Source organism: Rattus rattus, chromosome 7 (genome assembly GCF_011064425.1).
Source record: "Rattus rattus isolate New Zealand chromosome 7, Rrattus_CSIRO_v1, whole genome shotgun sequence".
NCBI classification, from domain to species: domain Eukaryota; kingdom Metazoa; phylum Chordata; class Mammalia; order Rodentia; family Muridae; genus Rattus; species Rattus rattus.
Window position 1 is genome coordinate 20,515,794 of NC_046160.1, and position 23,498 is coordinate 20,539,291.

A 23,498-nucleotide genomic window follows, 5' to 3' on the forward strand; every position below is an offset into this window, starting at 1 on the left:
AAGCTGAGGTGGATAAGCCAAGAGCAGAGAGGCCAGCATTCTATCTTTACTACAGAGCGGGGATGTGTCTGTGTTTACACCACCCATGATCACACATTGAGCTATGGTTTCAGACTAGAGGTTTATGAAGTCCAAATTGGTTCACATATTGTTGGGAGAGCTAATTATCAGCTTCACGTGGCCAGCAGAATGCCAACTGTGACAGCAGCTGAGAAAGGGAAGGAGGAAGGGCGTGAGGCTGATCCAGGCAGGGATGCTGTTAAATGCCACCTTTGGCACCTGTGCAGGCAGAGCCTGCCAATCATCGAAGAAAGTGGCCAAGTCTCAAGGTATTGTGGGAAGGTAACACTTGGGTAGTGTACATCTTCCAAAGAATCTGAGCTGCAGGCCTTCCCAGCAGGAAATTTCACAGCAGAGATATGAAGGCAGCATCTGTTTGCCTTAGCACATATCCCTAGTAGGAAGACACTGGCTCGCCTCATCCTTCTTCCCAGTAGACCTGAGGTCTTTGGCATCCTTCCCACTGTACTTTTTGCAGGTTCCTGCTTCACGGGTAGGCTGTCCCCATTCCAGGGCCCCGCTTACCTTGGCAAAGGTCCGGAATCCCTGGAGGATGGGTCTGTAGCCTGTACAGCGACAGAGGTTTCCTGCAGGCCAAAGGAAAAATTATAATGTCATTGCTCTCTCCAGGTGATGAGGAGCTTATGACCTTACTGCATGTACTTGACATTCTATGTCTGCTGCTTAGAAGGTCCTGTTCTTGCTTATATTTCTGTCACCCAAACACCCATTCTGATGCCCTCCCAGAATGCCCAGAACAAGCCCACTCTAGCCTTTCCAGAGTGTCTGATCACCTTCTCAGTGAGCTTCTCAATCTATATTACCAGAATGCTTTCTCTTCAGAGTGTGAGTCTCTGGAGGAAGGGTCTCCCATCTTTTATCCTGTATCTCTCACACTTCAAGTAGTACATAACATAAGACTTAAAAGAAGATTGAACAGGTGATCGGTTGAAGTGTTGACTGGATGGGAAACTTTCTGGATTTAATTTCCTAGAGAGCTATAATCCAGTCACAGGAGATGAATGAGGAAGCCAGCAAGCGTAGCTCAGCATCTAGTCTCTCTCCCTCCTGAGCATCCATCACCCTGGTGAAGCTTGTTCTGATGGAAGTCAAGTGAAAGAACCCCATCTTATAACATCCTACACCAGCAGCTCTCAACTTGTGGGTCACAACCCCTTTGGTAACACTCTATCTCCAAAACACTTACATCATGATTCAGAACAGTAACAAATTTACAGTTATGACGTAGCGGTGAAAGTAATTTTATAGTTGAGGGTCACCATAACATAGGAACTGTAAAAAGGGTCTCAGCATTTGGAAAACTGAGAAGCACTGCTCTAGATAGTTTCCCAAATGTCAGTGGTCCTCTCTGCTAGCATGAGACAAGGTTGCCTCATGAAGGGTAGGATCTAGACATCCCAGGAAGCAGGGACCAACCCGGTCAACCAGGAGACTACCTTCCCAACAGACCTTGGCCACCATGTTTTTGTGGCCAGAGATTTCTGAAGAGCAACACCTGGCATTCCCAGCCCACTCTTGACTGTCATTGCATTGACCTGTCCAGGACCCATGTGCCATCCCACTCCCTGGGCTGTGCCTAAAGGTCCACACCTTGGAAGGCATTCTCGATCTCCTCAACAGTAGGCTCAGGCTGGTTCCGGAGCAGTGTGTACATACTCATGACAATGCCAGGAGTGCAGAACCCACACTGGGAACCATGGCTTCTGGCAATTCTCTCCTACAAAAAGACAGATAACACATATGTATGTTGTCAGGAACCCCGCCCTCCCAGCCCAGAGATGTGAGGGTCTCCATCAGGCCACCAAGCCTATCAGAGGTAGCACAGATTCCTCATCTGCAAGACAGGGAGCATACCACCAATTATAGTTAAGGATTTAAAAGGGTAATTCCTATAAAACCCTTTTTTTTCTTTTGCTCTTCTTTATCCTCCCTTCCTTCTTTTTGTTTGTTTATTAGATATTGATTCAAGGTCCCTGAACATGCTAGGCAGGGACTCTATCACTGAACATCTGTAGACCTTTTTCTACTGTTTGTCTGTGATGGTGTCTCATTGTGTAGGGCTGGCAGGCCTTGAACTTGATTTCCTTCTACCCTTGTCTCCTGAAGAACTTGGATTTCAGACACCAGAGAACTTTAAACTCCTGATGTTGTCCCTGGTATTCTGTAGGCATTCATTAATGTCAGCCATAGAGGACAAGTCATTCAGAGAATAATGACTGTTCTAGAATGGGAAATTTAGGAATTTACCCAGACTCAAGTATCTTAAAGTGCTCTATTCAAACCCACCACTGCATTCCTGGATTGTTAAGTGAAGGTACCCTCAGAGCACAGAGAAGACATGAGAATTGGAACAGGAGTTAAGCTGAGTTTATTGTACGTGTGGGATATCACAGAACTCCAACCCAGAGCTGGTAGGTTTTATACTACAAGTTCCCTCTCTTCATCCACATGACTTTCTTCTTTTTCTGTCTCTTGGGAATCTCTCTTGGTACCTGAGTAAAGCTGACAGGATGTTATAACATCTGTATCTGTAGTCTACCCATTCATTTTGTGAACATGGACCAAGAAGCTAGTAGGCAGTAGGCATGGAAAGGTTATATAAACAGAGAAGAGAGATGGGGAGAAATTACATGAAGCCCATACTGTAATAGGGCAATATTGACAAAAACACATTAAGAAAAATTCCATGTGGTGGCCACAGAAGATTTATATAAGATTACATGACCCAGAATGACAGGCATCCACTGAGCCAGTGGTCAGAAAAGACCACTCTTGAAAGGATCTCGGGTCTGGTTTCAATATCAGTTTGGATCAAGAAAAAAAGAACTGTCAGCAAGAAGGCTTGATCCAGCAGGAGCTTGGCATGCCAGACAGGCTGAGAGAATATGGGCGGAACCTGCTGATGCTAAATATTTGAGGTGGGAAAACAGCTCCTCACAAGCCAGGGCAGGCTACAGAACCTTCTCTGTGTGGTAGCCAGCCTTCGGAGATTTCAGCCAGCAGTGATGTAATTCATGGCTTTAAAAAAAAGTCACTCTGGGATACTGGATGGAAATTGCATTATAAAAGTAAAAACAGAAATGGGTCTTTGGGATATAGTATAGTCAGCCAAAGAGAGATAATGTCAGGACCAAGTTGTGAGAGTAAAACAGATGGGGAAGGTGTCATAGAGAGTTGAGGTTGGAGAGTGGACCACACTTCTGGATGGATAGTGTATAGTATGTAAGAGGATCAAAGATTACTCCAAGATTCTTATCTTGGAAAATAGAATGCATTGCTTTGCCACTAACTCAAATAAAGCAATACCCAAGGAGGAAGATGTTATGGGAAAAATAGGTTTTTCCTACAGGTGAGATTAGACATTTGTGCTGTGGTGTCAAGTAGGCAATTGGAAGTGAGCCTAACGTCTGAGGAGAGGTCAAAATTGAAAGTACAAGTATGTACGGTTTTCAGGTAGTGGGTGTTAAATGTACCTGCTGCGAGAGTATAAGAATGGAGAAGGGCAGGACTGAGGCCAGAACCTGCATACTGTGGCAGTCTGTGGGGAGTCAATGAGTCAACATATGATACCAATGGGAATGAGAGGAGGAAACATGAGAAATCCATAAAACAAAGAAAATTAAGTGCACTCGGAGTAGAATTGGCCCTGCTACTTAAATGGAGATAAAATAACATCACCAAGAGCAAGAATTCATGCTGTTAGAAGGGCGAGTGCAAAGCCTGTGTTTAAACCATTCTTCATTTTGCTACAGAGAAAACAGCAGGCTCAAACTAAGCTCACACTTCTCCATGGTTGGGCAGGTTTAGAGGCATCCTCTTTTCCTGCCTAAGAAACAGAGATGAGGCAATACCACCCTTGTCCTGCTCTGACACCACAGTCTGGATCACATGTTCCTCCTGTGGAACAGAACCTGTTTGATAATCTGGAGGCCCTAATGCCTCCTGGTGCCATAGAAGAAGACCAAGAAAGTGTTACCTCCTGAAAGACATCTTTCTTCTAATGGTCAAGAGAGGACTAAGACCTGGGTTTAACTCTGGAACCATCTCTGATTGCAATTTTTCAAAGAACTCTTGCCTCAGTTATCCTGGGGTCCACTGTTCTCTGCCCCATCTGTTTCAACTTGGCCTAAAGAGCATCTAACCTCTCTCTTCAAACCCCCAGATTTGCAATATTGTCTCCCTCATGGTTCCTGCCTTCAATCCATTGGCAAGGTCCAGTTCCACAAAGGAGAAAATCCTAGTGAGGTATTTATTGATCTGTGTGGTTGGTCCTTGGAGTTGCTGAGGTTGTAGATAACCTTGAACTTCTGATAATCCTGACTCCTTCCAAGTGCAAGGATTACAAGTTTATGTGGGACTTGGGTTCCAATCCATGGTGCCATGCATTCTAGGAAAGCAATCTTGTCAACTGAGTTCATAGCCTCTTGCTATTATCTTATCTTTGTTCTCAAGAGAGTAAAGGTCTGACAGTCCATATTGGTAGTGATTATTATTGATTGATAACTTTATGAGATGTATAATCAGCTAGGAAACAAACCTTAGGGTGTATCCCATGAAGAATTATCTAGATTAAGTTTACCTCTGGTCAAGGCCATGAGGTTTCTTGAGATTAGATCAAGGTGACAAAAATGGATGAATCTAAGACTGAATAAAAGAAAGAGCTAGCCGGATATGAGCATTCCATTGCTCTCTGCTTCCCAACATCCTAATGTGCCCAGCTGTCTCAAGGACCTATCACCATGATTTCCCTATGACTACCCTCAAACTATGAGTTAAAGTAAGTTCTTCCTTATTATTGTAAGTATTAAAGTAGACCGTTTTCCATTGTTTCAGTTTTGAGCCTGGTGCAAGGGTAGCTGGCCCTTCCTACTTATCTCCAGTTGCTTCGGACAGGCACCTTGCAGCAGCCATGTGGAAAGTAACGAATTCAACATTTGTATTGTCCAAGACAATGGGGACAGGGGGTGAGTGGTACAATTGGAATTACCACTCCATAAAACAAGAAGTACATGAGTTTATTATCAGGCGTCATGGGAATCTGGAATCAGGGAATTGTCCATTGTCAAAGCATACTCAAGGGCAAGATGCCCTTCCCTGGACAGATTCAGCTGAGTTGTCGTTGTTGCTATTGTTGTTGGGGGGTCATGGAGGGCTCGTGCAGTATTAGATCATCCTGGCCGTAGTGATGGGGGAGCTTTGGGTGTGAGTGCCTGCTCTCTCTACCTTGTAGCATCTAGAAGAGATTCAGAGGGGCCCTGGAACAACCTCCTTTTCTCAAGCTGTGAAGTTTCTCCCAACGACCCAGAGAAGAGCTGCAGCCTAGTCCGAGCTCCCCTGTAAAATGTCTTGGCTTCATATTCACCACCCCACTCACCTGTACAGGATGTAGCTTCTGGGTGTTTCCTATGCCTTCCACGGTGGTCACAGCAACATGGTGCAAGGAGCAGATGGGGGCCAAGCAGGCATTGACAGAAAAATGACTAGAACCACAGATTAAGGTTGTTCATTGCCACTGGGGTCATCAGGGCAATGCAGGGACTACCTCATAGGACTTGGGGACTTTCTGCATGTCTCTTTGCTCTGAGCTATGTTTGTGTATACTATTGTTGCCCTTGCCTCTCCATCCAAGACCCTGAGCCAGGAACAAAGGAGGCTCTATCCCAGGTGAAACTGAGCCTCCTTAGAGACTCAGTGGGCCACCTACCATTACGCCAGCCTCAAACAAAGGAAAAATGGGGTGCTTTGAGCAACCTCTTAGCCCAACTCTAGAGGGCACTTTCCAGTAGACTATAACCTTGAAGCATACTCCTCTCTCTGCAGGGCCCTTCCTCAGTACTCAGCATTAGAAACACACATTATTTTTGTTTTCATTCCCTCTATTCCTCCATTTCCCTGGGGTAAAGGCAAAGATTAGACTCTAGCCCCTTACCCGTATCCCTCCCTTAGTCACCACTCTTTCATGAAAATAGACATCAGTTTCTTAACAATATGCCAGCTCTGTGCTAGAGGCTGAGGAAATAAGGCTAAATAACATGGAGTCCCTACCCCGGAAAAGCTTGTAGTCAGCACAGGAAACTAGAAGTGGGTGTGAAGATGCAATGTAAAACTCTGAGGGTGAATGATTCAGGAGGGCTGTACAGAGGGCATTAAGAATTCTGAATAGACAAGGAGGACCTAATTCCACTGTGAGGGATCAAGTAGCACTTCTTAGAGGAGGTGCTGTTGGGGCCCAGTATTTCCAGGTAGAAAATTCCTGGATGAGAAGCCATGTAGGACAGGAAATAGTATATAGGAAGATCAAGACATAAGTAGGCCTGGGCCATGAGTTCTTTATAGTGTTCAGCTTGAGGAGGCCCTTGATGGCAAAGGAAACTGGGGAGAAACTCAGGGACATACTATGGAGTGTTGGAGAAGGATTTTACAGGATGCCATGTTAGCCTCCTCAGTAGAATGGTCGTTTGATCAGTAGTCCAGAGCTTGGTCCCCATTCATCAGTCAGGAAAGACACCCTATAGGACATGATTCTATACTCTTTGTTCATGATTGGAGTCTTCTCAGAAACACACACGCGCACACATTCACTCACAAGATGATTGCACATCCTACCCTCCCATGGAGCACCAGGCAAAGGATACACGATCTTGTTCTGAAGACAGTCATACTTGGAGATCATCACGGTGCATGCTCCACAGCCACCTTCTCCACAGCCAAGCTTGGTCCCACATAGCCCCACTGAGCAACCACTTGTTAAGGACACAGATCCAGAGAAAAGGTTCAACAAACGGCTGGGAATGCTGGGCAGAGCCTCACAGGCCCAACTCACACACAGCTGAAGCCCTTGACCCCGGAGACAGCAGACTATGGCCTCCTCAATCCATGGGGCTACGCTGTACCATACAGATGTAAGAACGGACCAGCTCCACTGCAGATGAGTCAGTACCCACACAACAGTGTCCAGACACAAGCTGTGAGTAAGAGAACCTCACATCTCAAAGACAACATACGGGGTGTTGAGGTGAGCAGTGAACAAGGAACAAGGCTTGGACTTTTTACCCCAAAATAAACTCACGGCAGTCATGTAGCCACCTTTCTTGATCCATACAGGCCTCTTGGTTGAGTTTCTGTCAGTCCCTAAGACCCCATCTCTCTTCTAAGGACAGGAGACATGGAGAATTATTAGCAGATGGCCGCATCCTCCATTTTCAAGACAAAATTAACAAGAGATAAATGATATTGCATTCCGCATTTAAAGCTCTTGATTTTCATAGCAATTTGCTTAGGCGAGAGCTACAATTTCTCTGCAGATTAAAATGCAAAGCAAAAAACAAGCTGAGGACTAAGCCGTAACGCGAGCTGCAGGGTGTCATTTTGTGTGTTGTAGTCCTCTGACTCAGGAGTCTCCTGACTCCAGAGCTGTGGGCACTCCACCTCCTCCTGTCACCAAAGAGGCGTCCTAAGAACTTAAGTTATTTTTTTTTGTTTGCTTCTTTGTTCTCATTAGCCGATGTATATACAGCTATGTGCAGCCGATACACCTAGAAGTGTATGGACAGAGATAGTTATCAGTCTACTCTTTATCCCCTAGCCTTAATATCTGTCTAGAACACCTAGGCTAGGAGCAATTCTCCTGCTCTCACAGATTAACTAATGGCCCAATTAACTAAGGCTGCAATAAGGAAGAGGACTTTATACTCTCTGTGGCAACTTTCAGTTTTAAATTTCATTTGAGCTTTGATCTACTAAACCTGTCCACTGAGATAAGGTGTTTCTGGGGCTCTTAGGCTTCAGAAACGAAAACTGAACCTAGTCAAAAACTAAAATGAGCTTTGTTTTCAGAACACTGAAATTCATCTCAGCAACCTCCTAGTGGGGTTGGGCTGATAACAGCATTCCCTTTTCCTACTCACTGAACCCACAGGAGAGCCACCCTGGCCAGATTCTGAGCTTTCAGATATACCCATACCAAGTCACCCTCTACACTGTCTGATAGGAGGGGGGGAACCACAGTTAAGGCTATGATTCTGGGCTCACTTTTGTGAGTACTGAGCAAGTAGGTCACTCACACCTATGGGTAGGAGACGACAACACCATAGACAGATGTTGCCAGCCTGGATGAGAAGTGCATGGCTGTAGCTTCCGTCCAGGGTCTGCCAGATCTTGCCCAGAATATATATAGTGAAAGCAGGTCACTTAACCGGTGTTGGCCTCACTTCCTCTCTGAAGGGGATAACGTTATACTTCCACAGAATCTCTGTGAAGATTATGTGACATCAGCTATACAAACTAGTTTGAACTTTGCCTGTACATGACAAGTGTTCATTAAATGTCAGCACCTATATTTTCTGTTGTTTTTGATGCAGGGTCCCAGAATACTTTAAGAACATGACAGAGGAAAAGGTGTGGGGTCCTACAGAAGCCTTCTCCACAACGGATGGAAAGCAGCAGCCCAGGACACTCTACAACAGTGATTCTCAGCCTTCCTAATGCTGTGACCCTTCAATACAGTGCCTCGTGTTGTGACAACCCCCATTATTTTTGTTGCTACTTTATAATTTTGCTGTTACTGTTATGAATAAAATGTAGTTATCTGGTATGCAGGATATCTGATAAGCAACCACTGTGAAAGGGCCATGTGACCCTCCCCAAAGGGGTTGTGACACTCAGGTTGAAAACCACCACTCTCCAGTGTGTCCTGTCCTTGATGTCTCCAAAGCCTGCCACTAAGCCTTGATGCCTTACATAGTACCCACTGCAATCATCCTTCGCAGTATAGAGCTTTTGTCTGAGAATGCTCAGTAACTATGTAGAATGTACCTAGTGTATGGAAGGCCCTATGTCCAATGCCCAACAGTGCAAGAAAAAACAATAGAAACCCCTTCTCTGGTCTTCCAGGGCCTATAGTGAGTCCAAGAGGTTCCTGCGTAGTCCTGTATGTGTTAAACAAATGTTAACTAAAGACGAGCCCAAGGCAAATGGGCATGAAGTTCATGGGGGCTACTGAGAGGGGTTTTCATGGGCACAGAACCAAATCCTGGAATTACTAGACTCTTAGCTGAAGAAATCTGAAAGGACGCCATGAACAGCCTTTCCTTTGAGGACTGTGAGTTTACAATCTAGGGAGCCAAGGATTACCCAAAGTCTCCCAGCTAGGAGTGCCACAGCTGTGTCACTTGGAAATTATGTAAGCTTCAGAGAACAGCCCCATAGTCCCCTCATCCTCATTTCCACTGAAGAGTCAGGATACACTTTCTTCGCAGGTAGACCAGAAGTGTTGTTTCAGGGTCTGCATTTTTCTCCACCACCTACCAAGAAAATACATCAAAGAATCATCCTTCCATTCTTTCACAGTTGATTTCCTCCCTTTCATCTCTTACCCCAAAATCTGTAGAGCTAATGGGCACAGAGTAGATGGACCATGACAATCTAGGCATTTTTTCTTACAATCCCATAAAAATTGAACACATGAGCTATAAAACATGTTCATGCCCTCAGGTCCTAGAATTCCACCTGGACACACCACAGAAGCTTGGGTTCTGTGCTAAGTCCAGCGTATCACCTCATTTCTCCTGTCTCTTCCCAGCCACACATTCAAGAGTTGGAGCTGTCAGCACGTAGACTAACTTTGCTTCCTCAGACTGTGTGTGATGAGAGAAGGGAGAGAAGGCTGGATACGTAGTCCATGCGCATAGCAAAGTGTTGCATGCAATGAGCTACCATGATAGCAACATGAGCACACCAGCAAGGAGGAGTAATCTCAAGAAAAAAAAAATCCACATACTCAGTAAGGTAGAAACAGACAACGTGAGATGCTCTCCCCAGATATCAACCTTCAAAGAGGTCCCTGAGGGCTCACTTCACTACTCCCCATACTTAAAGGCAGAGAATGTGTGATATGAGAGTCTTAAGAGAAGTGTGTTATATATAGGTCCTAGAGTTTCTTTGAGTGGAAGGGAAAGAAACGTCTGCCTCACATCTCAAATTAAAAGAAGAGCTATTCTTTGTACCACGCATAAATTCATCATTCCTTCTTCCCAGTAGTGCCAGGAGCCAGGCCAACACAAGACTTTCTCAGAGGCTCCAATGAGAGAACAACATGAACTTTCATATTATGTCCTTGTCCAGGAGGGGACTTGGCAAGGCCAGTCTATGGCTGGAGCCTGTGCCTCCTCAGATGAGTCAAGGAGACAGTTTCTGGGGACCAGGCTCTTCCCCCTGGGCTGTGGCTATCAGTCCTAAGGCAGCTGTGTGTGCAGAACCCTGGGTTCTCTTTGCCAAGATTGCCTGACTTAGCTCTGCTGACTTTGACCATTTTCCCCTCTGCAAATAAAACATATGACACTGTACTTCTTAATAATTCTGCCCTGGCATGAGTCATCAGCTTGTGAGAGACCTCTTGGTTCCAGCTATTGCTTTTGCTTCTTTATTTCTTGTTTTCTCTATTTCTTAACCCCGGTTCTCCCTCTTGACAATGTCACCATTCAGAACCCATATCCCTGAAGGTTCTGGACAGCAAAGGACAGATAGTGGTGTGCCATACCACAGCTAAAGGTAGATCTAGCATCATGTTGCTAACTATAAATCATGTGTTTAAACTCTTACTTTAGCTTAAATGGACAAAGGGGCCATATTGGTTCACATTCTCAGAGTTTAATAGGTCCAAGAATTTTGTTAGCAGTGGGCATGCTATAGACTATCCATGATGTAGGTAGGGTTGGCTTGAGCGTATTCAAGTCAGTCTCAGCAAGATTACCTAGAGGAAGTGACAGGACAGTCAACAGAAGTATTCTTTGTGCAATGGACCCTTCATGCTGGAGGCTGAGAGAAAGCAGAGAGCAAAAGAAATGCACATCACTCGTGCCATGGGATGCATGAGCAAATGCTCCCTTTAACCCATGAAGAATCTTTAAAGCCATCAAAAGAATTAGCTCTGAATGGTTGAAACAGCAGCTTAAAATCGAGTCAGTTAAGTGAGATCCTTCTTGTTGTCTCATAAATCATTCTAAGACTGTTTGGGGGAAACTTTGCTAGAGAATAAAATGATGTGTGTGCATGTGTGTGTTGTGTAGTGTGTGTATATGCATGTAGCTCTTGTATGTGAGTGTGTGGGTACATACACACAAATACATACATGGATAGATAGATAGATAGATAGATAGATAGATAGATAGATAGATAGATAGATAGACAGACAGACAGACAGACAGACAGACAGACAGAGAAAGCATAATAGGACATCAATTGTCTTCCTCTAGCTCTCACAGTCTTACTATCTTCAAGCAGGCTCTCTCACTGTATAGAAGCTCACTGTATAGGCTAGACTGACGGGTCCATGAGCTCTTCGGACTTGCCTGTCTCCACCCACCAATGCTGGCATGTGCAACCATTCCTGGCTTTTTGTATGGAAGCCAGGGATTCGGACTCAGGATCTCATTCCTGCAGAGCCAGTGTTCTTACTACTGTGCCATCTCCCTAGCCCCAATAATGGTATTTTTGTATCAACTCCAAATAACACACTCCTGAAACGTGCAGAATTTCCCCTTCAACCATGTTTAAAGGAAAATGTGAGATGCAAAGTGTAATCCTTAGACAAATACTATGTGCTTTCTCTCATTTGGCTTCTATAAATTTTACCTGCATGTAGACATGTATTTATATGACATGACAGTACAGGTGAAACTACTTAGGGAGAAAGGGAACTAACAGGAGGGGGAGAGGAGAAAGTGGAGTATATGAGTCATATGATCAACATACAACGTGTACTTGTATAATTTTTTAATTTAAATTTAAAATTGTTTTCTTTAATTTATTTTATGATAATACCCCAGGCTTCTAGATTGCTCAATGTCCGGGTTATTAAGGCAAAACTTCTTTTCTCGGAGATGTTATGAATGCAAATAAAAATTAACCCCAAAAAATGACCATTGTCACCCTCCCCGTAGGCATTAGTGACCTTAGTGGGCCATTTCTCCCCATGTTTCTCCTTCCTCCTTTCCAGTACATCACATTAGTCTCTCCCTCTCTCTCTCTCTCTCTCTCTCACACACACACACACACACACACACACACACACACACACACACACACACACACAGCCTGCTGGGACCAGCTACAAATTCAAGATAAGTTCCTCAGTGTCTCTGAGGACCCTGTTCTGCCTTCTCCTTCCCTGGCAAGTTCATCTGACTGAAGTTAAAATCCATCATGTATCTCCCAGTTCTGTGTCTGGAACATCTCTCTCTCTCTCTTTCTCAGACATCTTGACTTGTTGGGAAACTTCAAATGCTCCCCTATTCGAGAATATCTACAAAGAACAGCCATGCTACATTGGCCCTGTGCCTCAGAGCTTGCCTCATAGAACAGTCTCAACAGAAAGCCCAGAGGGAAAACACTTGGCAGGTGTCATGGTTTGCATCTGAAATATTCCCTCCATGTTTGGAGCACTGGATACCCAGCTGATGGGATGGTTCTAAATCCTTTAGGAGCCGGGGTACCTGGTAAAAGTAGGTCATGGGTTTGAGGGGGAGGCTTTGGGGGCTATACCCAGCCTCTGATGCTTCTTTCTCTCTGTCTCCTCATCTGTCATAATGGCCCTCACCCCTTTATTCATGATGATCATCTGCTCAGGTGTATGAGGCCTACTCGTGGACTAAATCCAATGAAACCATGAGCAGAAACAAATCCTTCCTTCTATTGATTCTTCCAGGTATTGTGGTGCTGGGGATACAAAAGGAACTTACACTGTGGGGGAGCAGGGTTATAAATACTTGTGTTGATGGTTGATGGACTAGCAGCATGGCTTAGTAGATAGAAGTGCCTGCTATCAAGCTTGATAACCTGAGATGAGTTCAATTCTTTCTTCTCTCTCTCTCTCTCTCTCTCTCACACACACACACACACACACACACACACACACTGAGAGAGAGAGAGAGAGAGAGAGAGAGAGAGAGAGAGAGATTAAATACATAGAACTTTAAAGAACAAAAATGAGTGAATAGATTGCTCTGAGAATTTGGACTTAATAGCGATGCGATGGCTGGGTGTTGTGCTGTAGTGGTGTACACTGTTAGTCACAGCACTCAAGGCTCAGAGGTAGGCCAATCTCTAAGAGTCCAAGGTCAGCCTGGTCTACATAGTAAGACCCTATCTCAAAAAAGAAAAAAAGGAAGGAAGAAAGGAAGGGTGGAAGAAGGTCCTAAGAGACGATAACACACTATATACAATTAAATCTATAACTTTGAGATTATAATTAATCAGTGAATAAATAACAAAACCGCTTGCCTCCAGCTATATCGTCTTCCTGTAGGGATTTCTCCCGCATCCCTCTCAGTAGGACTAAAACCCCAGACCCTGAAGAAGACATCACCACAATGACGGCGAAATACTGAACAACTCTCTCCCTCCAGAAGATGACAGGTCACCAAGGTCCACTCTGCTGCCAGAAGATTCCCACAGGCACTTGGTATCTCATACCTGAGCCCTCTCTAAGACCACTCGTGCAGACAGAACCCTGCGCAGTACTGTAAACAAAGAAAGGAAGAGGCTCCCCGAGGAGAAGGAGACACCATCTTTCCACAGCTCCTTTGGTAATTTCTTTGCACAACATCTATGGCCCAATGCCTAGAACATCTTGAAGAAGGAAATGAATCTGAACTTGCTCAATCTTCCTTTGCTCACCCAGATCGCCCCGCTTACTCCTGCTTATTACTACTCACTAATCTGTCCACACTCTCTTCATCCTTCTGGTAGCTTCGAGAGAGCTCACACCTTTGCAAATGACAAACACGGCTGGCTATTCATCAAGAGAAACTGACAGGATCGAAGCTCCCAGGGATAGAAGGGATTGGTATGATGCTACTCTCTAAACATCTAAAAATCACTTCTCTACAGTGCTAATAAAGCACAAGGAGAAGCAATTTCGGCCAAGCCAGCTCACCTCAAAAACACTCCTTTCTAGACACAGGGGCTAAGAGCAAGCTGTCCCCTCAGAAGAACAGTGGGGCACACACAAATCAACAGCTTGATATACCTTAGGGTAAGACATGACCTTCAGAGCACTTTGAACCTGCCACCAGCTCCCTGAAAAAAAATTCATTTATGAAAGGGCCAATGACGACGTCTGTGTGTACATAGTATTTCCAGAAAGTCCACATAACAGTTGTTTCTTTCACCTCTGTCACGTAAACGCTGAGCACAAAAGACATTTAAAATATCCAGTGCAAAAAGTCTTGCTACCACCAGCTTAGGCATTCCACCCTAGCTCGTGTCATGGTACCAGCTGCCCAACTCAAAAGAGCCATATATCAGAGAGATCCAGGAATCCAGGGATGGAATCACTCAAACCGAATCCACAGGCTTTGCGGTACTGGTGTTGGAATGACTCCTAAAGTTTCCGTGCTAGTTACCCAAGCAGATCCTGGCAGTCTAAGTCCTTAGGAATTCTCAGAAGCCCATGTTTATCCCTGCAAATTTCCTCAGAAGCTACTCAGGCCCTTCAATCATCACAAAAGTATCAACATAACAAGACAAGGAAAGTCATTTCGGGGGGCATCCTTTGGTCCACTCGTGATATATAATGTCCACGTAGCCAGTTACAGTGGGGGGAAATAATGGCTCCTCTCCTGGGATCTCAAGTGGGGGGAGGGGAGGGCTGAAGGGCCCGGAGTACCTTGAAGGGAGTCAAACAGCACCAGAGACAATAACTTGCTCCTTCTCTCCCTGCACTGAGTTGAAGTTGCGAAGATTCCTGGGCTATCAGGGACTTGTGGACCCCATAACCACTTTTCCTACATTTCCAAGTGACGTTTGCAATATTTACATATAGAACTGAGAGAAGGTGGCAGGGGAGGGGGCTTTATGAAAAGAATAGTGACAATGATGGCTTGCCACAAGGTGTCAGTGTATGTCGCCACACGGCAAGTCAGTTCTAGCTGTTAAATCTGTGTACAGGATCATGTATCAGAATCCACGGCTATGTGTGTTTTATACCCTGGCATTAGCATAATGCCTGCTGCTGTTCGTAGCAAAGAGAGCCATCAAAATACTAGGCTAGGCTTGCTTAAACACAGAAATAGAGAAGTGCTGGTGATTCCTCATCTCACCTAGACTCTGTTCCTTTTCCGTCTCTGAGCCAGTGTGTCCATTAGCACAGGGTAGATATCCCTCTCCCTTCCCTCTCCCTTCCTCCTCTGCTTTCTGAGTATCTTGCCTGTGTTTTTCTTGCTCAAAAGATACCAAGCTACAGCAACACCTTCTAGGGGGTAAGATGCTCTAGGGAGCAGAACAAACCAAAGGGTCCACGTAAGAGAGATGACACATATCCCTTCCCAGACAGCAGACCCCTGCTTACCTTTTTGCCATTCACAAAGAAGACCAACTCATCCGCAGTCATCCTGGCTGCTCGAGTCACTGAGCTCTTGAGAAGTAGTTGTAGATATCACTGCCCTGCAACTTGAAAGATACGCCTCCCAGCAAAATGAAACAAAGTTACCCAATGAGAAACAACCGGCTCCAGGCATGGACCGTTCTTGGCAAGAGTCACAGGTTTGCACAATCCAGGAAGGACGGGACAGCCACACGGCAAATCCTACTCTGCCCTCCTAGTCAAAGGGCACAGGCTTAGATTAGGGAGGCCGGCGTCTTGGCACCAGATGACTGTGAATTCTGGGCACCTGCCCTTGTGGAACCTGCTTCATCCTCCTCCCACTTACCATACCAGGAAGAGAGGGGGAAGGAGCCAGTTGTCAGCCAGCAGAGCTGATTCACTCTCTCCTCCTGTACACACTTGTTATTTTCCCAGTCGGGCTCACCCTGACACGGACTCGCCACTGGCGTGCTCAACTCATTCTCTCAGGGCCTGACGGAATGTGAAGGTCACAGACACGGATCCTCACGTCCAGACTCGAACCCTGACCTTTGACTGCAGCCTGTCACTTACTGCCTGCAGAACTCAGCCGTTTCATCCCGGAAAGGGACATCAAAATGATACCAAAAGCACAAAGCTAAAAAACAAACGGCCTCTCGGGTGTGCCTCATAAACTTGCAGAGAATGGAAATATTTATCATTCTTGAACAATCACTGGAACAATCCCGATAAATCATGTTCGAGACTTTCACAAAACCTGCCAAATTATCAGAGGTACTCACACACCAAACCATGTTTTAAACACCAAGGTAAATCAGAAAGCTAATACAACATCATCACAGTCTGTTAGCAGAACTGAGAACACCCGTCCCTCCTCCAACGTCTGGTGTAAATGCCTATGCAGTGTCCACTCAGGCAATACCCGTGGGCTCTCCTGGCCCCAGCCCTCCCATCACTCCATTCCACCCACCTTCACATCAGCAGGCACTCTGTTCGTCCCCAGCCCTACGCTCACTCAGTCACATAGCCAACCTACAGGGGGATACTTCTCACAGCCCTGGAAGACCACAGAAAAGGAGAGAAGGACATGAGTCAGATGTGCCTGATACAACAACAACATCTTGAGAAACAGGACCCCTGGGACAGTCACATCATCAACACAACGCCCCCTCTGCTGGTGCAGCCCCGATAGAACCGAGAATGAACTTATGTGTCAGTCGATCAATATCCCAGTTTGCCCCCAGACTATGCTAGGGCTTGTGCACCAAATCCCAAGGCAAATGGAGATTCTGGTCATCATAAAACAGTACTTGTTGCCAGAGTCAAATGCCCTACAAAATGGGGTGCTAGTGACATGACTGGTAGAGCAGTTATTGTTGTTGTTGTTGGTGGTGGTGGCGGCGGCGGCGGCGGCGGCGGCGGCGGCAGCGGCGGCGGTGGTGGTACTTCTGAGACCAGGAAAAAAACATTCCAAGCCCAGGACAATCCTTCTCAATAAAGACTTGTCCAACCTAAAATGTCAGTCAAGCAGAAACAGAGAGATCATGGTCTGAAAGGAAAAAGGTGGGGAGAGGGACTAAGGCTGAACCTAAGGTGTGTTTTGTAACCCCTGTTCCTCACACTCCTATGATTGATTGGCTCTTCTGTTCTCTGACCCACTTTCCTGAGCTTTGCCCTTTCACCTTGGCTATTCCTCTACAGTCAAGGAAGCTATGAAGGCTGGACTTAGTGTTAGCTCCACCATCTTTGCAAAAGTCACTGTCTTGGGTCCGATGGCCACATTCACAGACACGGCTTACTATAACTACTCTGCAAAATCAGTTCTGCCAAAAAGTAAAGAGGGCAAACTGTCCTAGCAGATGTTGGGCAAGTGCTGGATGAAGGATGTAGGAATGTGAAACTGAGGGGTTTATATCGCGCACAGTACCCCTCCCCTGCCATAGTCTGTCGGCACAAGCAACCTGACTGAGGCAGTGCAGGATCAGATGAAACTCCAAGAGGAGATGAGGAGGTTGGCTGGGGTTGAACTCAACCCTTGGGGAGTCGCCTGAGAAGGGAAAGACCAGCCCACAGACAGAGCTCCAGAGAGAGGGAACGGGACTCTGGAGTTGGGACGTTCACACCACGCATCATGCAGGACCCCATGGCTGCTGCTGCCAGAGACCCCTTGGAACCACAGGGAGTAAACAGGTTGCAGCACTGGCTAGGAGTAGTAGACCTAAGACACACAGACTGTGGCCATAGCTGAAATGTGGTAAGGAAACCGGAAGCAGGGAGGTTCTCAACACTCCCCACCCTGACCACAGCTGAGAAAAGCTACGTGGATGACAGGAAGCTTGTGGTGGAACTTGTTGCAATGCACTGATAGACCTGTAGATACGGGGTTGGGGCTTTCTCCTAACTAATAACTGACCGAGAAACATTGACTGAGAACATATTTATTTTTGTTCATTGCTCATTTGCGTTCATGTTTTTATTTATCTATTTTTTCTGTTTTCTATATATCTTATTTAGGTTTTTTTTAATTCTTTAAATTTTTTACTCTTAGTGTGTATACTTTTGTATTTTAAGTTCAGGTGATGTGGCTTGTATCTTGCTGAGGAAAGCTCTTACGTCTTCCTTTTCTCTAAATTTAATGTAACATTTTCTTTACTGCTTTTCGTATATCTAACCCATGTACTTGATTTAATTCTTACCCCATCCTGTCCTATCCCATCATCCACACCCCTTCACTTTACTACTTAAATATGCAGCATTCTCTCCCAACGAGAACCCTAGTTCTTCTGTCTTTTCTTTCTAGGAAACACCAGGGAAGAGCATGGTGTCTTCCGTGGCTAATGGGGGCTTATGTTGAGTCATAATAGCTGTCATTGCAGCCAGCTTTGGTGATAATAAATCTAAGTGAGAACAAGCTACCAAAAATAAACGAGGATAGACATAAGCCAAGATAGAAACCATGGGGAAGGGGAAAGAGCTGCAAACCAGAAGACAGGTACTCCCCAAGAGACGCACAAAGCATAACAAAGAGACACAAAAGGCATGAGAAGATTCCATTATGACAGCCCATAGGCTGACATTTTCTTAACAATAGAAATCAAATTTTTTTCAAAGGCCAAACAAAGGATGCAAATAAACAGATAAGGAGCTTAGCTTAAGTTGTGAAATTGCTTCAAGACATAGAGAGAAAGTAACACAAGATCTAATGTCAGTACCATAAATGCATAGAATGATATATCTGAATCCTTAAAAGAAATAATTGTTAGCCAAAATTGCTGTACTCTGAAAACACATGAAGGAATAAGAGTATCTCCAAAGAATACAAGCATATATGTACTAATAAACAATCATATAATTCATAGTAACTAGGCCAGCACTAAGAGCAATTAAGGATTATTACACACAGAGAAAGAAGAAAGGAAGTTTCACACATAAGAAAACAGGAAAGAATATAGTTGGCATGGCTATAAGCATCAGTAACTTGGAGAAAAAATTGAAATATGGAAGAAAAAAATCACCAAGGAAATGCAGTTTCCATACAAGGAACAAAGAAGATTCCGGAAATGAGAGCATCAATCAGGTAACAGGGAACACAGCAGAGCAACATCAACAAACGCCACCAAGCAGAAGGATTCATCTCAAGAGTGGATGCCAAGGTTGAGACAGTAATGCACACAGACATATGGAAAAATGGGCCAGGGAGATTTCTCAGCGGCTAGAATGCTTGTGTGAGTATAGACTTTGGGTCCCCAGGGCCCACAAAATTGACAAATGGGCATACAACTGTAACTCCAGCCTGAGATGGCAGAAACAGAAACTCTTCAGAGAGAGCTATCTAGCAAGGCTAACCATACTGACACGTTCTGGGTCTGATTTTGACACCAATGGATTCCACCACGCATGTACATATACCCAAGACCCAAGAGAACAAAGTCAAGACTGCATGGGATGGAAGGAGATGACAAACAATCAAATATCTCAGACAACCTAGTCAAGCGAACTTTAGCCAAGAACTGCCTGAATCTCGAAGGGCAGACATCCAAATAGAGGAAGCGTTCAGAACCCCAAGCAGACAGGACCAGAGAAGAATCTCTCCAAAATGTATCACACTCAAAATATCAAAAATACATAGCAAAGAAACCGTAAGAGGAAAATGCTCACCCACAGAGGCATAGACATAAGAGTAATATCAGGTCTGATGCCAGCAACTGTACCAGCATAGAATGATACACTGAATCCTCAAAAGAAATTATTGTTAGCCAGAATTGCTATACTCTGAAAACAGATAAAGAAATAAGGATATCTCAAAACAACACAAGCACATACATACACTAAATAAATAATAATATATTTCATAATAACTAGGCCACCACTAAGAACAATCTTTAAGGATTATTATACAGAGAGAAAGACAGTTTCACACATGTGGACATAGGAAAGGATAGATTCTATGAAAGGAATAGACAAACATAGGAGACCTAGGAAAGAATCAATCACATCCAACACAGCAAACTTCCAACACTGCCAGGAACAGGAAAAAGGAACTGCCAATCATCCCACCAACAAGAGCAATAGGCAACAAAATCATAAACAATGGCAAACCCTTCTTAATTATAGCCTTGAATATTAATGGCCTTAAGACAGTAATTAAAAGACACAGACTAATGGAGTGGATTAAAAAATCCAATTACCTGTGGTCTCCAAGAAACTGACATAGTGAGGGGAGAAACTGGGAGTCAAAGTTTAGAAAGCAAATGAGTTTAGGGCTGGAAAGATGGCTCAGCAGTTAAGAGCACTGACTGCTCTTCCAAAGGTCCTGAGTTCAATTCCCAGCAACCACATGGTGGCTCACAACCATCTGTAACGGGATCTGACTGCAACAGTAAATTTATATATATAAAACAAATAAATCTTTTTAAAAAATACAGAAGTGCCTCGATTAAATAACCCAATGAGTAACTTCAGGACTCCTAGAAATAAAGAAAAAAGCCTACTCCAAATACAGCAGGCAGAAATAGGTTTGTGAACTAGAGACTGAGTATAATATATAGAATTAACCGAAGAATTGCTTCTTTGAAAGCATTAATAAAATTAATGAACTCCTAGTCAGACTAACCCAAAGAGACACAAATTAATAAAATGAGAGATGAAAAGAGCATTGTTGCAATAGACTAGTAAGGGCATATCATTAAGGACTGCTTTGAAATTTTATAATCCTATAAAAAAATGAAAAATCTATAAGAAATGGATAAATGTCTGAACTCATATGGCCTACCAAAATTAAAGCCAGAAGGTATAAATAAACTGAACAGAGCCCTGATAAGCAAAAAGACTAAAGCAAAATTCGCAAAGAAAGTCTCAAAGCTAGACCCACTTATTGCCGAATTCTACCAAACTTTCAAGGACGACCTAACACCAATACTTCTCAAACTGTTCCATAAACCATTCAGTATCATGTCGTTGGATAAATTTGGATACCGCCCTCTAGTTTCTGGTCCTCTTATGAAGTAAAACCCATGTGCACAAACCAAGAGGTTTCCATAGGCATCGACTTCCAAGAGAGTTCCATAGAGTGTGTCAAAGACAAGTCCTCTGGTAAGGAATGTAGATTCGTGTGCAAAGCTGAGCAGCTCCTGAGGATAGCCAATAGAAACTAATCTCTCCAGAGTAAGCTCAAAGCCAAGGGATTCATATTCCGGAGACTTGTGCGCAGCGAGGGTATCATACATATCAAAACCAAAACATTTTATTTTTTCCGTGGCTAAACTTTGGTTCAGAAGCACGCGGTGGTAGACTTCTCGGCGATACTTTTTCAAGGCATACTTATCCGTGATAGCAGGCACATCCACTGCATTCTGTAAGCGGTCACCCCAGGAGGTTGTCATTTTATTGGCTACTGTCACACAAACTACAGCCAGTTCTGTGTAGAACGTGGGAAGAAAAGGATTCTTGTCCACTGTTGGTAGGGTGTAAACTGGTACAGACAACCATCAAAAATCGGTACAGAGACTTCTCCAACAACTAAAAATAGCTCTACCATATGACCCGGCTATCCTGCTCCTGAACAATTATCCAAAAGCGATTAGCTAACTCCTACCACAGAGGCACATGTACATCTGTTTGCTGCAGCTCTAGGAAATAGAATTGGCCTAGATATCCACCAATGGATAAATGAATTGAAAATCTGTTACATAGATACCACTGAATTTTATTCAGCCATAAAGAAAAATTAGAATGTGAGAATTCCAGGAAAATGAGTGACATATCAAGCTGGGTACCAAAAAGACAAGTACCACGTATCCCTACCTGTAGTCAGATCTAGGCTTCTAGTTGTTAAATATGTGTATCCAGGGAGGAGCAAAGGTGTTGTCCTAGTAACTGATTTATTACTGTGCTGAAACTGTGATGAACCACTTAATTGGGGGCTTTTTCACAGTTCCAGAGGGTTAGTCCATGATCATCATGACAGGGATCATGGTGTCAGGCAAGCAGGCATGGTGCTGGAGCAGCCGCTGAGAATTTACATCCTAATCCCCAGTCAGTAGGCAAGGGTGGAGGAGGGGATGGGAGCTGGGCCTAGCACACTTCCTCCAACAAAGGCCATACCTCCCGCTCCTTCCCAAACAGTTCCACTAACTGGGGGCCATTCTCATTCAGAACTCCACAATACCCAAACAAAAGCAATATGAGACAGAGGGAAAAGCATGGGGAAGAGAACAGAGCACAAGAGGAATTAAAGGAGATAAAGGCATACTTGGGGTGAAAGGGAACACTGGGGACAGGAAGAGCTGGGAAGGATTAGGAGCAGAGTGGGAGACTTGATCAAAATGAAGTACATATGAAAACCTCATCTGGTAACTTGCTACTTTGTAAGCTGACTTAAATAAACCAATAAGTAAGAAAGTGAAATGGACATGGCTTAAATAGATTATTTACAGCAGACGTTCAACATAGACAACTTTCTCTAGGATGGGAATAAAACTCCATTCTGTGTCTGCCAAACATTGAGTGTGAAAGAAAAGAACATTTTAACTATATGTTATACTGTCATTCAGAGGTTTTATTTCCAGAACCACCAGTCGAAAGTTCCAATACTAAAATTTGACAAGTGCTTTGACAAATGTGATTAGTTCATATTTGGCAAAACATCTGCAACCACTTTCTCTATGACTCTGAATGTTTTAATTGACAAATATATATATATATATATACATATATATGTATATATATATAATGTTTTGAAATAGGGGTATATTTTGGAATGGCTCACTTGAGCAGGTTAACATATGTAATAACTCATTGCTAACATTTTTATGGTTTGAACACATGGTTTTCAAAATGCAGTGTACTGTTATTAAATACAGCCAGCGAATGTCTTCCTCCGACCTAACTAAAAAAATGTGTACTCTTTTGCAACCATTCTTCCTCCTCTCCTGTCCTAGCCTCACGTAATGATGGTTCTACTCTGCATCTGTAAGACCAACTGTCTGTACCCTGCATAGAAGTGAAACCCAGTGCTAAGTACCTAAAGAAATGTACCTCCCTTATGTCATTTCACGCAGTAGCCTTCTGAAGCAGCCATGAATTCTGACACACAGTCGCTCTTCAGCCTAACACAATCTTGGTTTTCTGTCATAGCTTTTGTCTTTTAACCTGTGCTTGTGGACTCACATCCTAAGACAAGGTCTATGCAGCCTCACAGTTTGCTCTGTGTTGCACTCAAGTGGTCTTGTGTTTTAGCCTTTCAGGCCTTTTCAGTTGATTTTTATAAAAGATGTGATATAGAGAAATAATTTCATTTAAATGTGGATACCCAGTTTCTCCAATGCCATCTATCTAAAACTCTGCCATTTCTTCATTGTATGGTCTCAGAATCTTTGCCACCCCACTCTACCAAAATGAATTTTTCTTAATATATGTGTGGGAATGGCTCTATTCTACAGAGCTAGACAGTTTAGATAGTTGGTTTTGTTGATTATTTTTGCATGTATGTACAGTCTGGTTAACACAGTAAAGTAATCTATTCTGAATTTAAGTATATAGTTTTCATTTTTGCAGT

General features: G+C 44.0%; 1 protein-coding gene across 1 annotated transcript; it reads right to left on the minus strand.

Annotated features, from left to right (window-relative positions):
- Positions 1–441: 441 nt before the first annotated feature.
- LOC116905629 (xanthine dehydrogenase/oxidase-like) lies at positions 442–7,159 on the minus strand. Its single transcript, XM_032908610.1, has 4 exons — positions 7,068–7,159; positions 5,456–5,561; positions 1,672–1,798; positions 442–647 (listed from the first exon to the last, which is right to left on the minus strand). The coding sequence occupies exons 1-4, from the start codon at positions 7,157–7,159 to the stop codon at positions 442–444; spliced, it is 531 nt and encodes a 176-aa protein (XP_032764501.1).
- Positions 7,160–23,498: the final 16,339 nt, after the last annotated feature.

What these genes read in the sequence shown, in the direction of transcription:
- LOC116905629 (XM_032908610.1), bottom strand. Translation starts at nt 7,159, where the DNA reads ATGACTGCCGTGAGTTTATTTTGGGGTAAAAAGTCCAAGCCTTGTTCC. An exon ending in AGAAGCTACATCCTGTACAG is followed by an intron (nt 1,799 to 5,455) that starts GTGAGTGGGGTG and finishes GTCTTTTTGTAG; the next exon opens with GAGAGAATTGCCAGAAGCCA. An exon ending in GATCGAGAATGCCTTCCAAG is followed by an intron (nt 648 to 1,671) that starts GTGTGGACCTTT and finishes TTTGGCCTGCAG; the next exon opens with GAAACCTCTGTCGCTGTACA.